The sequence below is a fragment of the Heterodontus francisci genome, chromosome 1 (assembly GCF_036365525.1).
Source record: "Heterodontus francisci isolate sHetFra1 chromosome 1, sHetFra1.hap1, whole genome shotgun sequence".
NCBI lineage: Eukaryota > Metazoa > Chordata > Chondrichthyes > Heterodontiformes > Heterodontidae > Heterodontus > Heterodontus francisci.
Window position 1 is genome coordinate 168,112,826 of NC_090371.1, and position 19,663 is coordinate 168,132,488.

At 43.8% G+C, this 19,663-nt stretch overlaps 1 protein-coding gene across 1 annotated transcript in view; it reads left to right on the forward strand.

The window, feature by feature from the left end:
* The window catches only part of LOC137369605 (collagen alpha-1(XXV) chain-like), a 164,022-nt gene that overhangs the window by 39,442 nt on the left and 104,917 nt on the right, over nucleotides 1–19,663 (forward strand). The window contains exons 8-9 of the mRNA XM_068030959.1: nucleotides 12,003–12,047; nucleotides 18,452–18,487. Of these exons, the coding sequence (XP_067887060.1) occupies nucleotides 12,003–12,047; nucleotides 18,452–18,487 (81 nt within the window). The remainder of the gene's footprint in view (nucleotides 1–12,002; nucleotides 12,048–18,451; nucleotides 18,488–19,663) is intronic.

Here is a 19,663-nt window from a genome sequence, read left to right on the forward strand (position 1 = left end):
AAAAGCATTCGACAAACTTATCTTCCAGACTACCCTTACCAATTTGATTTGTCCAGTTGATATGAATATTAAACTCCCCCAGAATTATTACATTACCTTTGTTACAAGCTCCAATTATTTTTTGCTTGATGCTCTGTCCAACAGTGTAACCACTGTTAGGGGGCCTGTAAACTACTCCCACCAGCATTTTCTGATCCTTGCTATTCCTAATCTCCGCCCAGACTGATTCTATTTCCTTATCATCTGAACCAAGATCCTTTCTCACTACTGTCCTTATGTCATCCTTTACTATCAGGGCTACTCCTCATCCTTTTCCATTCTGTCTCTCTTTTCGAAATGTTGTGTACCCTGTAATTTTTATTTCCCAACCTTGGTCACCTCGTAACCATGTCTCTATAATGGCAATTAGACGGAAACCATTTATCTCTATTTGTGCCGTTAGTTCATCTATCTGATTATGAATGCTTTGTGCATTCCAATAAAGAGCCTTTAATTTTTTTTAATTACTATTCTTTGCGTAGACCTTATGCACTGATGCACTAGAACCATCAAACTCTCTATCCCTTCTAGCCCACTCTGCTTGTCTTTATCCAAATCACTACACTGCTCTATTGCCTCGTCTTTTCGCTTTAGATTTCAAAATCTCCCTTCACCTGACCCCCCTCCCCACCACTTCCCCCAACTTTTAGTTTAAAGCCCTATCCACAGCCTTAGTTATATGATTTACCAGGACACTGATCCCTACCTGGTTTAAGTGGAGCCCATACCAACAGAACAGCTTCCTCTTTCCCCAGCCCTGGTGCCAGTGATCCATGAATCAAAACTCCTTATTCCTGCAACACACTTTGAGCCATGTGTTTAATCCTCTAATTTGCTTGACCTATGCCAATTGGTATGTGGTTCAGGTAACAATCCAGAGATTATTACCTTTGAGCTTCTGCTTTTTAACTTGGACCCTAACTCCTCAAACTCTCTCACCAGAACATCATTCCTGGTACTACCCACTTCTCCTTTGTTAACCTAGTGACAATCTTTTACAATTTATCCTCTCAAGACCATCTCTTTTGAAAGGCCAGAGCAGAGCCCCTTAGCCTTCTCTGTTCCAGTGAAAAAAGTCCCAAATCTCAGGTTTGTTATGATATCTGTAAGCTCTCATCTCTGGCGTTGTTATAGTGAATTCTCACAGTGCCCTTTCCAATGTTTAATATGAGTTGTACAATGCCTTGTACAAATTCAACATCACTTCCATTTATATCTTATGCTCATATGTATAAAATCATATTTGTTTCTTTAGGAACTTTTTATCTACAATCTCAATCTTAAAGATCTTTGTATCTGCACCTCCAGATCTTTTCGTTCATTTTGCAAAAGTGTTAACATTTACCTTTGGCAGGGGCACAGAATGGGTGGTCGCAGATCAACCACTCATTCTACACCTTGCTGATTTTCCTTTCTGTTGACTTTAAATGTGATCATGATCATTATCACTATCCCTAATGGTGCCATTACTCCCAATTCCTGGATGTTGTCTGGATCGCTGATCATTACCAAGACATCAGTTACCTCTGGTGGCTTCTATGGCACAAGGAGTTGTGAAGCAGTCATGCATTTCATTTGCCAACTTGGACTCCAAGCCACTTGGGTTTTCCCAAATTATGTTTAGTCGATTGAAGTTATCCATTAAAACCTTCCCACATACCCTTCTTATCTCTTCATAATGCAAGCTGTCTTCCTATTGTTCTGATCTGCCGGTCTAAAGAGTATCCCTACTTTCTTTTTATCCTTTTCATGCGAATGATGGCAGATCAAAGTAGGTCATTCCACTTCCCAGGGATCAGCATTTTTAGGTTCTCTTGTGTCCATGACTATAGTGCTACACCACCTCCCTTCATATTTACTCTTATCTTTTCTGAACACTGTATATCACTGCATGTTACATTTGTTACCATACTCTTGGATTAAACATGTTTTTGATACTCCTACTACATTGTAGTTCCCTCCTGCCACAAGTAACTTCCACTTCTGGTGTCTTATTCCTCATACTTCTGGCATTCATTTTATACACGTTTTGTAGGTTTGCCTCCTCTTTTGGCCCTCAGTGTCTCACTATTCCTGATATCTGATATTCTGGGAAGCATAGTTAATACTGAGGAAGATTACAACATAATACAAGAAGACATTAGAAAACTTGCAGAATGGATAATTAAGTGGCAAATGACCTTTAACATTGATAAATGTGATCCACTTTGGTAGGAAGAATAGGAACATCACCTACAGCTTAGAAATTAAGAAACTGAATGGTGTAGAAGAGCAAAGGGACCTGGGGATATTGGTGAACAAATTATTAAAAACAGCATCAGAGATCAGCAAATCAATTAAAAATACTAACAAAGCACTGGGTATTATTTCTAGGGGTATAGAATTTGAAAGTAATGAAGCTATGTCAAACTTGTATAGGACCCTGGTCAGGCTGCACTGAGAGTATTGTGCACAATTCTGGTCTCCATACTATAAAAACAACAAAGAAACACTGAAGACAATCCAGAAGAGATTTTCAAGAATGGTACCAAAAGTGAGAGATTACAGCCATTGGGAAAGATTAACAAGTTGGACTTCTTTCTTCAGAAAAGAGAAGACTTTGAGGTGACCTGGTAGATGTGTTTAAAATTATGAATGAATTGAACAGGGAAGATGTGAAGGGAACGTTTCCATTTCTGGGAGAATCCAAAGGTTGGAGCCATAAATACAAAATAGTTACTAATTGATCCAATGGGGACATAAGGAGAAATTTCTTTACTCAGAATGTTTAGAGCCTCACAGCTCCAGGGACCCGGGTTCGATTCCGGGTACTGCCTGTGTGGAGTTTGCAAGTTCTCCCTGTGTCTGCGTGGGTTTCCTCCGGGTGCTCCGATTTCCTCCCACATGCCAAAGACTTGCAGGTTGTTAGGTAAATTGGCCATTATAAATTGCCCCTAGTATAGGTAGGTGGTAGGGAAATATAGGGACAGGTGGGGATGTGGTAGGAATATGGAATTAGTGTAGGATTAGTATAAATGGGTGGTTGACGGTCGGCACAGACTCGGTGGGCCGAAGGGCCTGTTTCAGTGCTGTATCTCTAAACTAAACTAAACTAATATGGAACTTGCCATTACAGGATGTGGTTGAGGCAAATAGTTTAGATGCTTTCCAGAGGAAACTAGAGGAGTACATTAGCGAAAAGGGAATAGGAAGATATGCTGAAAGGCTGCGATGAAGTAGATAAAATGGGAGGAAGCTCATGTGGTGTATGAACAGCACAGCCTAGTTTGTCTGAATGGTCTGTTTCTGTGCTGTACATTCTATGTAATGTACATTTATGTCTCTGGTTTTTTTTAACTTAGCTTTTGGCTACTTCCTTTTTTAATCAACATCATCCAGTTTCTTAACCATTCCACCCCTCCATCTGTCTAGTTAAAATGATTCTTGACAGCTGTGGCAATATTTCAAAGCAAGGGCTGGATTTTCAAAATGGAGCCGGAACCCGACACCCGGATGATTTCTGGGTCCCAATCTCACACCTCAACTGCGTTGCCAAAGCGACGCAATCTTCAAATGGTAATGCCCTAGTTGGGCAGGAGGTGAGCCCAGTGCCCAATTAATGCAGGAGGTGGAAGCTGCCTGAATGGCACCAGATGCAAAGGCAAGTAGCAGCCATGATGTGGCCTGCCACTGCCTTACCGAGATGAGAAAGCAGCTCCTCAGAGGGATAGGAGAATGAACAGGTGAGGCAGCAGATCCATAATCAAAAACAAATGTCCTGCACTGGGCCCGGTGCACAATGCCTGTGGGCTGAAAACATTTATTTCTCAAACAACAAAGTTAGCCCCCTGCCTGCTGCAAACCCGACAGCTGTGCACGATTGCTCTTTGAAAATTGTAGTGCAGACACTTCCCGTCCCCTTAATGAGCTCCTAAAGGAGCTTAAAGGGCCCTTAATTGGAGGTGAGCAGCTTCCCTGTTCCTCCCTCTCACCACCCCACAGTAAAAATTGCAAACTGTCCCGGAGGCATGGGTTCCTGAGATGACCTCCAAGACTGCAATTTTAAAATCATATCCGCACCGGCCCTTTCAACATCTGGCCCCAAATCTCATTGTTTGTGTTTATTTGGGTGCAGCCGGTATCTCTTATTTTCTTGAAAATAATACAAATTTATGACAGTGGTCTAATTATATTCATGTCCGATTGCCTTCCTATTATTTACATCCTCAGTTCTTTTGAATAACTTCCCTTCTTTACCATTGTATTAAAGAACAAGGCCTCAAATTTCCTTGAGAGTTGGTCCAGATTCCTGTTGTAGCTCCAGTGGAAATCTCCTGCAGAATCAGGTTGTGTCCGATGTCCATTGTTTCCAGGATGTTCTGGTCTGCTTTATAAGGGGCCAATTTGATTGGGAGGGTGGAGCCTGCAGATTTCCTGCTTTCCCGGGTCATTCAGGACCTGGAGCAGCACTGGAGGCTGGAACGCCCAGTGTATTGAGGTGTACAGGCCTCCAGGTGGGTTTAAGTTGATCCCACCATTGTCAATAAAGTAGACTGGATCATCAAAGAAGGAACAATAGTAATCTCTGCCCAGTGCTGAGCAGGTGCCAGATTTTCCAACTGCATGAGGCAGGCAGGCGCCAGAGATGTGCCTGTAAAGGGCTTAGGCATTCGCTTGTCCCATGTAAATTAGATACGTGGGATTAGATACAGGACCCCACAAACTCTGGCATTCAGCATTGGGGAGCACCTTGGTGGTCTTGGCATATCTGTGGGAATTGCAGACCACAGATTTTCAGAGCCCAGCCTGCCTTAGAGACTAAACTGATCAGATACACAGCTCCCTGGGCCATATAGACAATGAAACACATTTGTTATTCCTAGATTGCTGTTGAAATCTGGCATGCATATATTGCTAGACTCTCAGGAAAATCAGGTGCAGACATAGCTCATAACACTGCTATGAAGATTTAATGTGAAGATACCATTAAAATGCCAAGGAGATCAAATGTATACAACACCATAAGAATAAAATAATTTTTTAACACTAGTCTGTCACAGTCTCCCTGCCATTGTCACAAAAAACGCACGGTGTGAGGGGGACACACTGACCTTTGGCATGTTACCGACCAGTATGGTATTCACACGGCTACATCAAGATAATGTGATATTGTGCATGCTTAGAGTGATAAAATAAAAAGAACAATTCCATTATATCCTTCCAGTAGGACAATCTTCTTAAAGTTTCCAAATCCATCCAATGTGGATATTATTGGATTTTTAATTTGGTTTTGGAGTTCACCAGAAGATTAGACACTAGGATAATCTCAGATCGGTGATATTGAAAAGGAACCCATTGTTTGATGAGAGGAAGTTACTTAATGTTCTTCATGATTTAATCAAACTTCTTCAGCAACTTCCTCTAATGGAGAGGTTGAAGTCATTTAGGCAGGAGTTAGCACTAACAGATGGAATCTGGTTAGAAAAACAGTGCTGTAATATGGATCTCTGTTTCTAGCATGTCTAACAAGGCAAAGAAAAAATAATGCCAAAAAAATGCTGGGGATGCTGTAGGGCTTAGTGTTGGAGGACTAATTCTGAGAGCCACAGAGTGAAGAACAAAGGTGATGAAAGGTGCAACTTCTCCCTACAAGAGAAAAGTCATGCCTCATGGACTCACATGCTTCCTGGTGGTCAGCTATAGGAGCCATTGGTGGCAAACTGGGAGTGCACCTATTTCTTCAGCAGCAGAGGTGTTAGGCCAGGCAGACCAAAGATGGAGAGCAATTTAAAACAGGAAAATTGCTTGAAAAAGAATGCTTCAAAAAGAGAAAAGGAGTACTCATAAAATTTTATTTGTGATAAATGGCATATTAATGCTTTAGTTTGGACTACTATACATTAAAAATAGTGTGGTTTTAAATTGAGGTTGTCAGCTACTATGAGGGTGACACTGGACACTCTAGTAAGGGCAGGAAACAGAGGAATGAACATTAATGCCATCCCTGTTCATCAGTTGAAACAAATTTCAGAAAATTATACCTGAAAACTGACCCAACAGAAACATATTAACAGGCAAGTTGTTAAAATATTTGCTACCTTCACAGACATGTTGACATGTTTATTTTACACAGGTTGGGGGTCATATTAACTTTTGACAGTAGTGTAAATGGGGAGAATTTGGATCAGCCATCCGTTACACATCTGTCCTGATTTTCATTTCTCATGGTGTCAAATTTCAATAGCAATCCAGGAGAGAACAAATGTTTTTGATCTCAAGTATGGCCCAGGGAGCTATGTACCTTTCAGATGAGAGATTAAATTGAGGCCCATCTCTAAACTGAGGCCCATCTCCCCTTTCAGGTGGGCATAAAAGATCCCATGGCACTATGTCGAAGAAGAGCAAGAGAGTTCTTCCTGGGTCCTGGCCAATATTTAGAAACGTAGAAACATAGAAAATAGGAGCAGGAGTAGGCCATTCGGCCCTTCGAGCCTGCTCTGCCATTCATTATGATCATGGCTGATCATCCAACTCAGTAGCCTGTTCCCGCTTTCGCCCCATACCCTTTGATCCCTTTAGACCCAAGAGTTACATCTAACTCCTTCTTGAAAACCAAAAAGTGAATAATTGGCAAATTTTAAACTGAGCTAAACAGCATTTTGCCCCCAATGAGATTTTTATCACTCAACCAACAACAGCACAGTCTCGTTGAACCGAATGGCCTCCTTCTATTCCATAAATTTTCTATGTTTGTACAACAACTTGCATTTATATAGTGCCTTTAACACAATAAAACATCTGAAGGTGCTTCACAGCAGCATTATCGAACAGGATTTGACACTGAGCCACATAAGGAGATATGAAGACAGGTGACCAAAAGCTTGGTGAAAGAATTATGTTTTGAGGAACATCTTAATGGAGGAAAGAGGGAGAGAGGCAGAAAGGGAGTTCCAGAGTCTTGGGTCTAGGCAGCTAAAGGCACAGCCACCAATGGAGATTAAAATTTGGGATACACAAGAAGCCAGAATTGGAGGAGCGCAGATATCTCGGAGAGTTGTAGGGCTGGAGGAGGTTACAAAGATAGTAAGGGGCAAGGCGATGGAGGGATTTGAAAACAAAGATGAGAATTTTAAAATCAAGGCTTTGCCGGACTGGGAGCCAATATAGGTCAACAAGGACAGGGGGGATAACAGGACTTAGTAAAGTTAGGAAATGAACAGCAGAGTTTTGGATGAGTTCAATTTTATGAAGTATGGAAGATGGGAGGCCAGCCAGAAGAATGTTAGAATAGTCAAGTCTAGAAGTAAAAAAACATCTGGGTGATGATTTCAGCAGTAGATGAGCTGAAGCAGGGGTGAGAACAGCAGAGGTAGGCAGTCTTGGTGATGGAGCAAATATGTGGTCGGAATCTCATCTCAGGGTCAGATAGGGGGCCAAGGTTGCAAATGTTCTGGTTCAGCCTCAAACAATGACCAGGGAGGGGATGGAGTTGCTGGCCATGGAACAGAGTTTGTGGTGGGGACCGAGGACAATGGACTAGATTGTCATTCTGGAGACAGGAAACAGTTACTAGGTTTGGTTTTAGGTCAGAAACCTTGCTCCCACACGAAGCTGATTCAGATTGCAATTTTCAAGTGGGAAAGCCTTAATTGGTATGGAGACAGATTTCCTGTCCTCTTGGGGTCAATGGGATTGAAAATGGCAGTCAATCAGATCAAGTGTGGGGCTTATGTAGACTTCCACAGTAGCCATCACTGAGGCTGCTGATTATCCTGAGGGAGAGATCTGCCTTTCACAGCACCAGAGGGAAGCGAGATGTCACAGGGGAGTTGGAGACCTGGCACTAGGGGCAGGACAGATACTCACTTCATCAATCCCCACCTTGATCTAATGCTGGAGGCCATGAGGGAGAGGAGGGAGGGCCTCTTTCTGGAGAGTGGCAGGAGGAAGCCAACTCATCATGCAGCAAGGGCACCTCTCTGTTCAGTGTTATTCCCCCCAACACCCCTCCCCCAGCCCTCTTTTCCTCCTTTTCTCTTACCTCCTGGTCTTCCCCCAATAATCTGTCACCTTCCAGGGCCTCACTGTCCTCAAGGTCCACATCTGTCTGGAGGGCCATGTTATAGACAGTGCAGCAGACCACCACAGTGATCACAACCCTTGCAGGAGGGCTTTGGAGGGTGCCAACCAATTGAGGCATAAGAATCACATCTTCAGAAACCCGATGGCCTGCTCAATAGGTGGCCTACTGAGCAGAGGACATTGGTTCTTTCACCTCTGTGCATCTGTCTGGGGCTCCCGTAGAGAGCTCAATAGCCATCTCTTCAAGGGATTTCCCTTGTTCCCTTGGAGCCAGTCGTGCACTTTGGGAAATGGAGTGAAGGACCGAGTCAGCCTGGACTGGTGGAAGATCAAGGAGTCATGTCAGCTGCCAGGAAAGTGAGCGCACACATAGAGGAAGCTCTTGTTGTGGTTGAAGACCATTTGGACATTGAGTTGGTGGATGCCCTTCCTGTTGATGGATCTCACTGGCCATTAACTGTGTGCCTTGATGGCCACATGGGCACAAGCAATGATGCCCAGAACGCGGGGTATCCAGCGATGGAGACTGAACCCAATGCCCTCTGTGCCTGCACTGGCCCATTTGTGTCAAAGTGGGTGTAGTCCCTGCCCTCCTGAAAAGGGCATCCATCACTTGCCTAATGGCCTGAAGAGCCGCCGACTACAAGATGCTACCTAGGTCCAAGGCTGATCCCTGGAATGACCCACTTGCACAGATGATTAGGGCGATGAAGACCTTGACAGCTGCAGGTAGGGGCTGTGAGGCCTCAGGTCATTGTGGATCAGAGCACAGAGGGCAAAGATCATCTGCCTGGATAGGCGCAGCCTCCTACAGGACTGGCGCTCTATCATTTGCAGGTAGCTGACTCAGGCTGTGCACCGTATGTCTTGGGTAATGCCTTTGTTTCTTTGCAGACCCCACTGTGCTCCTCTGGCCTCCTGCTGTCCAGGAGGTTTCATCTGCTGAAGCTAATCCTGGCTGCTCTGTCCAATGTCAGTGTAGCCTGTTCCCATCTCAACTCCCTCAGCTGGGGTTTGTACATTCACCAGACCTTCCCATGTCAATCCAGCTGCCTCTGTGATGCCAGAGGGCGCACGTTCCTCTCAGGTTTCCTGCCACTTTCCAATGAGAAATTTGACTCTTCCAGCTGCAGCAATTGCTATACTGAGGTACATCTGAAGCAGCTGAGTTTTATTTGCTGCCTCTGCTTTATTTCAATCAGTCCTTCCCATAGCCCTCATGGCCTTCCTCACTGTTCATGTCTTCACAACCCTGTTGTATTCCCCCCATGACGTCTTTGCCGTTTCCAGCCTTCAAAAATGGTGAACTGCTTCTGACAAACCTGTCAATGAGCTCAACACACAATTAAATAGAAGCGTGCGCCTGACCCTTTCCCTCGCTACCAGCGTCCCTTTAAAAATGGTGTTGTGTTCCAGAGGCGGCGGGTCCCAGTGCCAACCTCTGTGAACGTGATCTTCAAATCACACTTGCTTCTGTACCTGTGCTCAGCAGGCTTTAAAAATCCAGCCAATGGCTTTTATCTTCCCATATTTAATTAGAGAAAATTGCTGCTCATCCAGGACTGGATGTCAGACAATGTGGGCTAAATTTTATCAGCGCGCTGCACGCAGCGCTCCACGGGGGTGCGCTGTGAAGTCAGCAACCTTCCGACACGGAAGTGCTGCCGCATAGCCCGCGCAATATTATGCATGGGGGCTCATTTAAATGGAGGGGGCGGAGTGGCCGCCCCCGCTGACGTAGAGGGGGCAATTTCTGCGTCCCCGGCAACGGCGCCCGGTGCCACCATGCAGGTGCCAGCCCAGCGCCATTTTTAAAGGGCTTAAAGCCCTTCAGGACAGATTTATATATTTAAAGGTGCTGGTGTGATGAAAAAATTCAATAAACATTTATTTCACCATTGCATTTTCTCTCCCACCATCCCGCCCGCTAGTCCTCAACACATAAATTGACCTATCCCCCCAAAAATGCACTTTTGAAATTCCGATCTTTCCCCCTTGAACTTCAGTATCTTTGACCCTCAACCCCTTCCCACCATCTCCACAAGCAATAGGAATGTTTTTTCCTGCTTCCCCCCACGCCCCACCCTCATAATTTTATTCCTCCCCCCTCCCCACCAGTGTCTCGCCTTGGAACTCCAACGACGTTCCAAAGGCCTGTGAGTTGTGCGTGGTTGGCCATAAAATCGGCGTGGAACAGCCGGCTGCGGCAGGTAAGTTCATTTGCATTTTAATTTAGCTCATTTCAATATTTTAATGAAGGTCCCGTCGCTTGGCGGCGGGGGTCCGCACCAAGGCCTCGCCACCGCCGTTAATATCTGGCGGGGCCTTCGCAGCATTGGGGATCGTGGCGGGCTGCTCCTGCTAGCATTTTACTCCCCCGCCACGACCCACGGCGTCGAGGGGCTGGTAAAATTCTGCCCTGCACATCTGCACATTCAATTTCCATAGCAGTGTCGGCAGTATAACAAGTCAGAGATAGTGGAGGGGTCGAGGGATGTGGTGGTGAGGTAGAGCTGGGTGTCATCAGCGTACATGAGCCAACATCACTGATAACAGATTGTCTGATAGTGGGAACTTGTGCATAAATTGGCTGATGCACTGCTTGCATTACAACAGTGACTACACTTTAAACATTTGGATTTAAAATGCTCAGGGATATCCTGAGGTCATGAATGGCACTATATAAATGCAAGTTTTTTCTTTCTTTCTTGAAGTCAATCAGAAGAGGTGTTTATTAGGCAGCATATCTAATATTGCCTCATTTACACTTACCAAATGTTAGAAGTACCTCTATTACATTAACAGACAAAAATAATGTCATATGAATGCAATCAAAGGGTGATCCAGTGGGGAATAGACTTTGTGGGGAGTATTGGATTATTGAATTACGTGCTAATTTTGCACAAAGTAATTTGTAGGCACAAATGTTATGGGAGCTTTCATTTCCAGAATGAGCAGAGTTCTTTAAATCATGGATCACTCACAATGATAACTCTTCTGCCCTGAGAATATAAAAGATATTCCAAAAATATAAGGTTTTCTTTTTAGAAAAATAATGGCAAATGACTTCAAGCAATGCTATTGCTATTATTGCAAGGCAGGAACAGTGTCAGTGTAACACTTCTTTCATTAAATCCAGTTGTGTGACCTAATTACAGTTCCAGCTATAGGAAGATAGGAACATGGGAGCAGGAGTAGGCCATTCAGCCTGTCGAGCCTGCTCTGCCATTCATTTAGATGATGGCTGATTATTTACCTCAAAGCCACTTTCCCACGCTATCCCCATATCCCGTGATGTCATTAGTATCCAGAATAGGAAATCTATCCTCATTAAGTCTAATGAGCAATGGAGTATCACAGCCTTTTGCAGCTCCAGCAGAGGACGGGGATATAGCCCATCCCCCATTCCCCATTCTGTTTTGTTCCTGACAGGGAGGAAGAGAAAGTCACAAAGGCCATCTCCTAAGGCCAGCTGTAGAGCTGCATGGCCAGAGGCCTGAGAGTGGATTCCCCATCTGACCTCACAGCTGGAAGAGGTGGATGGTCTAAGAAAACCAGAACAAGAGAAACTAGGGTAAAACTAAAGAGGAACAAGCCCCCATAGGAGTGGTTGTATTCTCAATTTAGCCACAGGACAACAAAATGAACCTTTCAGAGCAAACCTTGCAATGTTCGGACCAGTTTACAAAAATGCCAGGATAATTCAGTTTCTTTCTTATTGTTAATAACAGAATAACATGAAAGAAATAGAAATGATTGGAAATATATGCAACCTTAGAACAGGTTTGACAAAGAATCTACACTAAAATAACCCATCCTTTTTTATCTTTGCAAATACCAAAGAACCTGCTGTCTATTTCAGATCTAATTTGTTGTCTTTTTTTTATTTTTGACCTTGGTAGGGTTCTATAGGAGTCACTGGTGTTCCTGGCTTCCATGGACAAAAGGTGAGCATCCACACACTCACCCTTAACATGATAAATGCAGTGTACAATCAGGTGCGGTGCAGCTTTCCCAATCAAGTTAGACTGCTGCAATGTTATAATTTGTTTCTAAATTTGGATAAATTGCATAGTTTGCTTTGATACAACAGTCAAAATATTTGGTAATTTTACACTTTTAAAAAAAAAACAGTAACTGAGACATTAGGTGTGGCAGTGAATCAGTGCTTTGTCCTTTTGCATTTGTGACCTAGGTTTGCATTCGGCCCACTCTGTACATTGTAGGAACTCTGTGTGGTATGAGCAGTCTCAAATCAGTTCCTCATGGGCATGAGCCCATATCAGAATGTGCCTTTAATTAAGCAATAGTTAACTCACATAACCCTCTCTTGCTGTACCAGATTTGGAAATTCATGATGTTGCCACAGCAAAAATGTGGAAAAAATATTCTATTCTCCTTTACTGCACATCCAAACTCCTCTGCTCTTGGACACAAGCTGTATTAGAATTGATACACCGAAGGCTGCCACCCTTGTGTGGTTTGCCCTTTGCTGTTGATGGAATTTTCTTTATGTCCTCGAAGTTGCTACGCTAAGATCTGTGCAAGATTCCTCTTCTCAGGATGGTCTGCTTCCAAAAACAAAGGTAGAAAGTCAAGTCAATTAAAGCTCAAATTAGAAGGAGAAATAGTCATCACATACTGGGAATAGATAATGGGAGGGACCACAGACACCACAAGGCACACAGTAAAGTCCAAACGGTGAACTAAGGTGTACTCTCTTTTATTTTGGGCATAAACAAGAAGGAATGTTGAGGGTTCTACTTTCTGTACAAAGGCCTTACCCCATCGGCATCTTAAAAAGTATAGCAACAGGGTAGAATTTTCCGAGTTTACACTGGTGATAACACATTGTCACTGGCAGCGCATCTATGGTTTCCAATATTCAGAGGCCACCAGGCAAGATTCCCTGTCTCCACCGTGTACTCGGGAAAATAACCCTCTAAATTTTACAGGCCTGCATTGGTCACAGAGCACCTCCATTCACTTTAATAGAAGCAGGCCCTATTGACTGGCCTGTGAGTGGGCTTATAGGTGCCCAACCCTAGAACGAGCTCCACCAACTGAGTGTGAAGGAGTACCCAGTTAGTAGGGCTTATTTTTCAGGAAAAATCCTAGAAATGGTGCAGTGTCCAGCCATTTTTTTTATTTGTTGGGATGTGGGTGCTGCTGGCAAGGCGAGCATTTGTTGCCCATCCCAACTTTGCTAATTTGGGAATGGTTTCAGCAATATGAAATCATTGATAGCTTCATCGACAGATAAAGCTTAACAGTTGTTCCACAAATACAGTTGGCAAATGCAAAAGAAAATCTGGTTTGTGTTAAATAAGACAAGACACAGAACTGGTACATTCCTGTCCTAACAATTGAGATGATTAAGTGATTGGATCAAACAGATTTAGCTGGATACACCAGAATGATCTTATTCCAGGAAGCAATGAGTGATGAGCATCCTGGACAATTACAAAAGAGAGATATTTAATATTAAAGAACTTTGAAGCTGAACAATTGGCAGTGGTATTAGCCATGCTATGATTTCTTGCAAATGATTGAGGTAAAATTTTTATTGTGATAATCACAATGTGTTCTGTTTTCAATGCATTTGAAGATGCAGTTTTTACTTTTCTTACCTGTGTCCTGTTTTATTTTAGTTTTGAATCATGACGAAATAGGTGTACAAATTATGACAGGTTTAGACAAGGTAGAGAAAAGCTACTCCCATTTGCTGATGGTACAAGGACTAGGGAGCACAGATTTAGGTTTTGGACAAGAGATACAGGAGAATGTGAGGAGCAACTTTTCTATGCAGCGGGTGGTAATGACCTGGAACTTGCTGCGTGGGAGGGTGGTGGAAGCGGAGAGGATCAATGATGTCAAAAGGTAATTGGATGGGCACTTGTAAATAAAGTTTCAGGGCTACGGGGATAGAGCAGGGGAATTAGACTGACTGGATTGCTCTACAGAGAGCCGGCATGGATTTGATGGCTGAATGGCCTCCTTTTGTAGCATTATGACTCTATGACCTTGAAATTGCACTCATTCCTCTCTCTGCAGCCACTTCCTCACATCCCCATGTGAGCAGTCAACACTCACACTCATCCTCATCTTATTTGTCTTCTCACACCCATGTATTATCTTCCACAAATGTAATCCTTCTCTCCTCTCTACATAAACCTTTATAAACACTCATACCTCTCTGCTTTCTCTCCTTGCAGGGAGAGGCAGAGACCTGGGGTAGCGGGGTGGGGGGGTTGTCCCTCCAGTGATAGGCGCCTAGATGGCCACTAATAATGGGTGCCCACCTGGTCCACTGGGAATGATGTCTTGTTCGACGAGGCTGCAAATGTCAGCAACAGCCTGCCGTGAAAACCTGAGCCTCCTGAGGCACTGGTGGTCACACATTTCAAGAGAGCTGATCCTCTCCCTGTAGACCCTGCGTTTGGGGTTTCGCCTCCTTTGAGCTGGTTCTCTGTGTCCATTCTCTCTGCCCTGTGGAGCACTATGTGGCTGAGGAGAAGGCAGCTGGTTTTGGTTTGATTCAGCTGCTTCTCCTCTTGCTCTTCATCAGAGGTGCAAGGTAGAGCTGCATAAGCTGCACTCAAGCCATGGTGAAGGCTGGCAGCAGGGAAGTGAGTGGCGTGAGACAGGTGAAGTAACTTCCAACAAGTTGACAATCACCTTGTGACAGAGGTGGAGGTAAGAGAGGAGGGGGAGTTCACTTTGATGGGATTATACTATAGGCCCCGCAATAGTCAGAGGGAATTGAAGGAGCATATATGTAGGAGAATCACAGGTAGGTGTAGGAAATATAGGGTTGTAATAGTAGGTGATTTTAACTTCCCTAATATTGACTGGGACTGCCTTAGTGCTAAGGGATCAGATGGGGAAGAATTTGTTAAGTGTGTCCAGGATAGTTTTCTGAAGCAGTATGTGGATGGCCCTACTAGAGAAGGGGCTACACTCGCCCTCCTCTTGGGAAATGAGGCTGGGCAGGTGGTTGATGTGTCAGTGGGGAAGCACTTTGGGACCAGTGACCATAACTCTATTAGCTTCAAGATAGTTATGGAAAAGGATAGGACTGGTCCTCGGGTTGAAGTCCTAAATTGGGGGAAGGCTAATTTCGAAGGCATCAGACAGGAACTCTCAAAAGTTGAATGGGAGAGGCTGTTTACAGGTAAAGGGACGTCTGGCAAGTGGGGGGCTTTTAAAAGTGAGATAGGAAGAGTTCAGGGCCGGCTTGTTCCTGTAGGATGGAAGGGCAAGGCTGGCAAGTTTAGGGAACCTTGGTTGACGAGGGATATTGAGGGTCTGGTCAGGACAAGGAAGGAGGCATATGTCAGGTATAGGCAGCTGGGATCAAGCGAGTCCCTCGAGGAGTACAGGGGATGTAAGAGTACACTTAAGAAGGAAATTAGGAGGGCGAAAAGGGGCCATGAGATTTCCCTGGCAGATAAGATAAAGGAGAATCCTAAAAGATTCTAGAAGTATATTAAGAGTAAAAGGGTAGCTAGGGAGAGAGTAGGTCCCCTTAAGGATCAGTGTGGTAATCTATGTTTGGAGCCATGGGAAATGGGCGAGGTCTTAAATGAATATTTCTCGTCTGTATTTACCGTGGAGAAGGTCATGGAAGCTAGTGAGTTCAACAGAGGGAACAGCGATATCCTGGAGCATATCAACATTACAAAGGAGGAGTTGTTGCAGGTTTTGAAGCGCATTAAGGTGGATAAATCCCCAGGGCCTGACCAGGTGTATCCTAGGATGCTATGGGAAGTAAGGGAGGAGATTACTGGGGCCCTGGCAGAGATTTTTGTATCATTGTTAGCCATGGGTGAGGTACCGGAAGACTGGAGGATAGCTAATGTTGTGCCTTTATTTAAGAAGGGCAGCAGGGATAAGCCAGGGAACTACAGGCCGGTGAGCCTTACATCAGTGGTGGGAAAGTTATGGGAAGGGCTTCTGAGAGACAGGATTTATATGCATTTGGAAAGGCAAGGTCTGATTAGGGATAGTCAGCATGGCTTTGTGCGTGGGAAATCATGTCTCACGAATCTGATTGAGTTTTTTAAGGAGGTGACCAAGAGGATTGACGAGGGCAGGGTGATGGACGTTGTCTACATGGACTTTAGCAAGGCCTTTGACAAGGTCCAGCTTGGTAGGCTGGTCCAGAAGGTTCGAACACATGGGATCCAGGGTGAGCTAGCCAATTGGATACAAAATTGGCTTGGTGACAGGAGGCAGAGTGTGGTAGTGGAGGGTTGTTTTTCAGATTGGAGACCGGTGACCAGTGGTGTGCCGCAGGGATCGGTGCTGGGCCCTCTGTTGTTTGTCATCTATATTAATGACTTGTATGTGAATGTAGGGGGCATGATTAGTAAGTTTGCAGATGACAGCAAAATTGGTGGTATAGTGGACAGTGAAGAAGGTTGTCTAAGGTTACAACAGGATATAGGTCAACTGGGAAAGTGGGAAAGGGATTGGCAAATGGAATTTAATGCAGACAAGTGTGAAGTGATGCATTTTAGGAAGTTAAACCAGGGCAGGACATATACAGTGAATGGCAGGGCCCTGGGGAGTGTTGTTGAGCAGAGAGACCTTGGGGTGCAAGTACATAGTTCCCTGAAAGTGGCAACACAGGTAGACAGGGTGGTGAAGAAGGCGTATGGCACGCTTGCCTTCAGCAGCCGAGGCGTTGAGTACAAGAGTTGGGACGTCTTGTTACAGTTGTACATAATGTTGGTTAGGCCGCACTTGGAGTACTGTGTGCAGTTCTGGTCGCCGCACTACAGGAAAGATGTGATTAAGCTAGAGAGGGTGCAGAAAAGATTCACCAGGATGTTGCCTGGTTTGGAGGGCATGAGTTATAAAGAGAGATTGGATAGGCTGGGTCTGTTTTCCCTGGAGCGAAGGAGGCTGAGAGGGTACATGATAGAGGTATATAAAATTATGAGAGGCATATGTAGGGTAGCTAGCCAGAGTCTGTTTCCCATGGTAGGGGTGACTAAAACTAGAGGGCATAGATTTAAGTTGAGCGGGAGGAGGTTTAAAGGGGATCAAAGGGGTAAATTTTTCACACAAAGAATAGTGGGTATCTGGAATGAGCTGCCTGAGGAGGTGGTGGAGGCAGGAATAGTAGCAACATTTAAGAGGCATCTGGACAGGTACTTGAATGAGAAAGGCATAGAGGGATATGGAATTAATGCAGGCAGGTGGGATTAGTATAGATAGGCATTATGGTCGGCATGGACGCAGTGGGCTGAAGGGCCTGTTTCCATGCTGTATGACGCTATGTCTCTATGACACCTGTCAAGCAGTGAAAGCACTCTCTGAGAAGGAGTGCTGTGGGAAACAACCACTCACCTGTCCATTGCTGCAGCTGTTCAGATTCACTGATCAAAGGCTTCCCAGCCTGCCAGTTTCACTGAAGAAGCATCCTCCACTGTGCACTGGCCTGGTTGACCCTGGTAAGTTGCTGACGGCTCAGAAAATAGTCCACTGGCTGTTAAAACCAGAATCCTTGGTTAAAACACATCTTAATTGCTTATTTGAATATTTAAATGCCTTATCCGACAACTGTACAGGAGTTCCCAGCTCACCTTCAAAGCCGCCCGGGTGAAACCTGGAAGAGGGCAGGATGACATCAGGACCCCACCCAACGTCTCCTTTGGGGGATTTAACTCACCACACGCACCCAAACCCAACTCCCCTTGCCTGGGAAAATTCCGTCCTTTGCGTTTGTTTGTAAGTTTTCAATCCTTCCTCCTCCAACACGCTCCCTGCAATTTTTCAATCATTCATCAAGGGCTGGGGAAGAACTCATCGTTTCTTCCACTGGTATTTTCATTTATTATGAACTGGACAAGCGGTAGACGAACCCTTCACTTTGGAAAAGTCTACAGTGGAAGAGCATTCCAAACTCGAACTCAAAGTTGAACTCAGGTCCAGGGAAGGAATAATTTCTCAGCAAGGAAAGATTTCCTGAACAAGCACAGAAATCGGCACCATAAAGGCATAACCTGGTGCCGCCAGATACTGTGAGTGGATTAACAAAATGCAATGTCATATATGAAGGATGTGTCTCCCATTCTCTTAAAGAGCTAAATGATTTTTTCTAAGTGGGCCAACTAATAACAATAGTGAACCTTTATATAGGGCTTTTCATATAAAGGAATGTCCGAGAACTTTAGAAAGGGTTGAGTCTGGCAATTCTTTCAAATAATGTTTTCATTGTCTGAATGTTGTGTTTCTGAGGTTAGAGGTGGGAAAAAGTCAAAGATATACCACTCAGGATGTAATGCACTAAAAATCTATATTCATTTTTCTATTGTACTTATCTAATCATTTTTTTTTTCAGGGTGATTCTGGGAAAGATGGCGATCCAGGTCCCAAGGTTAGTCTGATTTGTAAGAATTCTTAATTCCTATAAGCACTGTGCCCAAAAACTGTCATTGGCCCAAAAGTATCAATTATAGACAATACCGTGATGGTATAATGGTGACATTGACAAAGGTCAGCTCCACGGAGAGTAGTCTGCATTCTCTAATCCTAATAAAATGTTTAATGGCAGTTAAACAAAAAAAATTAATAAAATACTGATGTCTTCACATTCTGATCAGAATAACTTGGTGCTGGTAGTATTATGGGTTATGCACTCAGAAACAAACATTACTCCATCTTCAAAACACAGTCTACTTTGTAAGCACGTGTGCAATATTAATAACAAATGCCTTCAAATGAAATTCCTTCGTCTAGCATTTTAATGAAAGCATTAAGCTATTTGAAGCCTTTTAAAAACTATATGGAAAAAGAAATTTTACATCAAAGCCTTCATTAGTAATGTTGCACAGTGAAATTTCAACTCCAGATTTTGCTGCTTTATTGTATTTTCCATGGTATTCAAACGTAGAAGAAATATGTCCAAAAAAGATGTATATTAATTTACTTTTTCAGATAAAATATAGCTTACTCGCATTGTAATCTTGAATAATTAACTCATTTATTTGGATAAATATTAACTCATAGAGGCAGGATTTAAAAAAATCAGATTCTTAGGAATGTTAAATAAAAACAGAAAATTGCTGGCTATGTATAGCAGGTTCTGATGAAGAGTCTCGCCCGAAACATTAACTCACATTTCGTTTTCGGAAGCTGATCAGCATTTGAAGGATTTCCTATTTTCAAGTCAGATTTCCAGAACCTGATGTTTTCTTTTTGATAAATCCTTCTTGCAATGTTCGTGGTTTTGTTCATTGTTCCATTTCCATCCTTGGGTTTCTCATGGTGTTGTCATGCTCACCAGTGATGTGGCAGAAGTCGCTCAGCCTCCCATTTAAAGCTGACAAAGGCTGCTGATGACTCAAATCTGCTTGCTGGGCAATTATGCACCTAAGGGAGCTATAAAAAAAACTAGCTTAGAATGAATCATCATGTAAATCCTGTGGTAAATAATTGAATCTGATTTGGAATATTGTGTGAAATAACTGTTGATTAAAATACTTCATGTTACAGTGCATTTGAAGATGGAGATGGGGGCCCTGCTAGTGCAGTATATCCTACACACAGCACA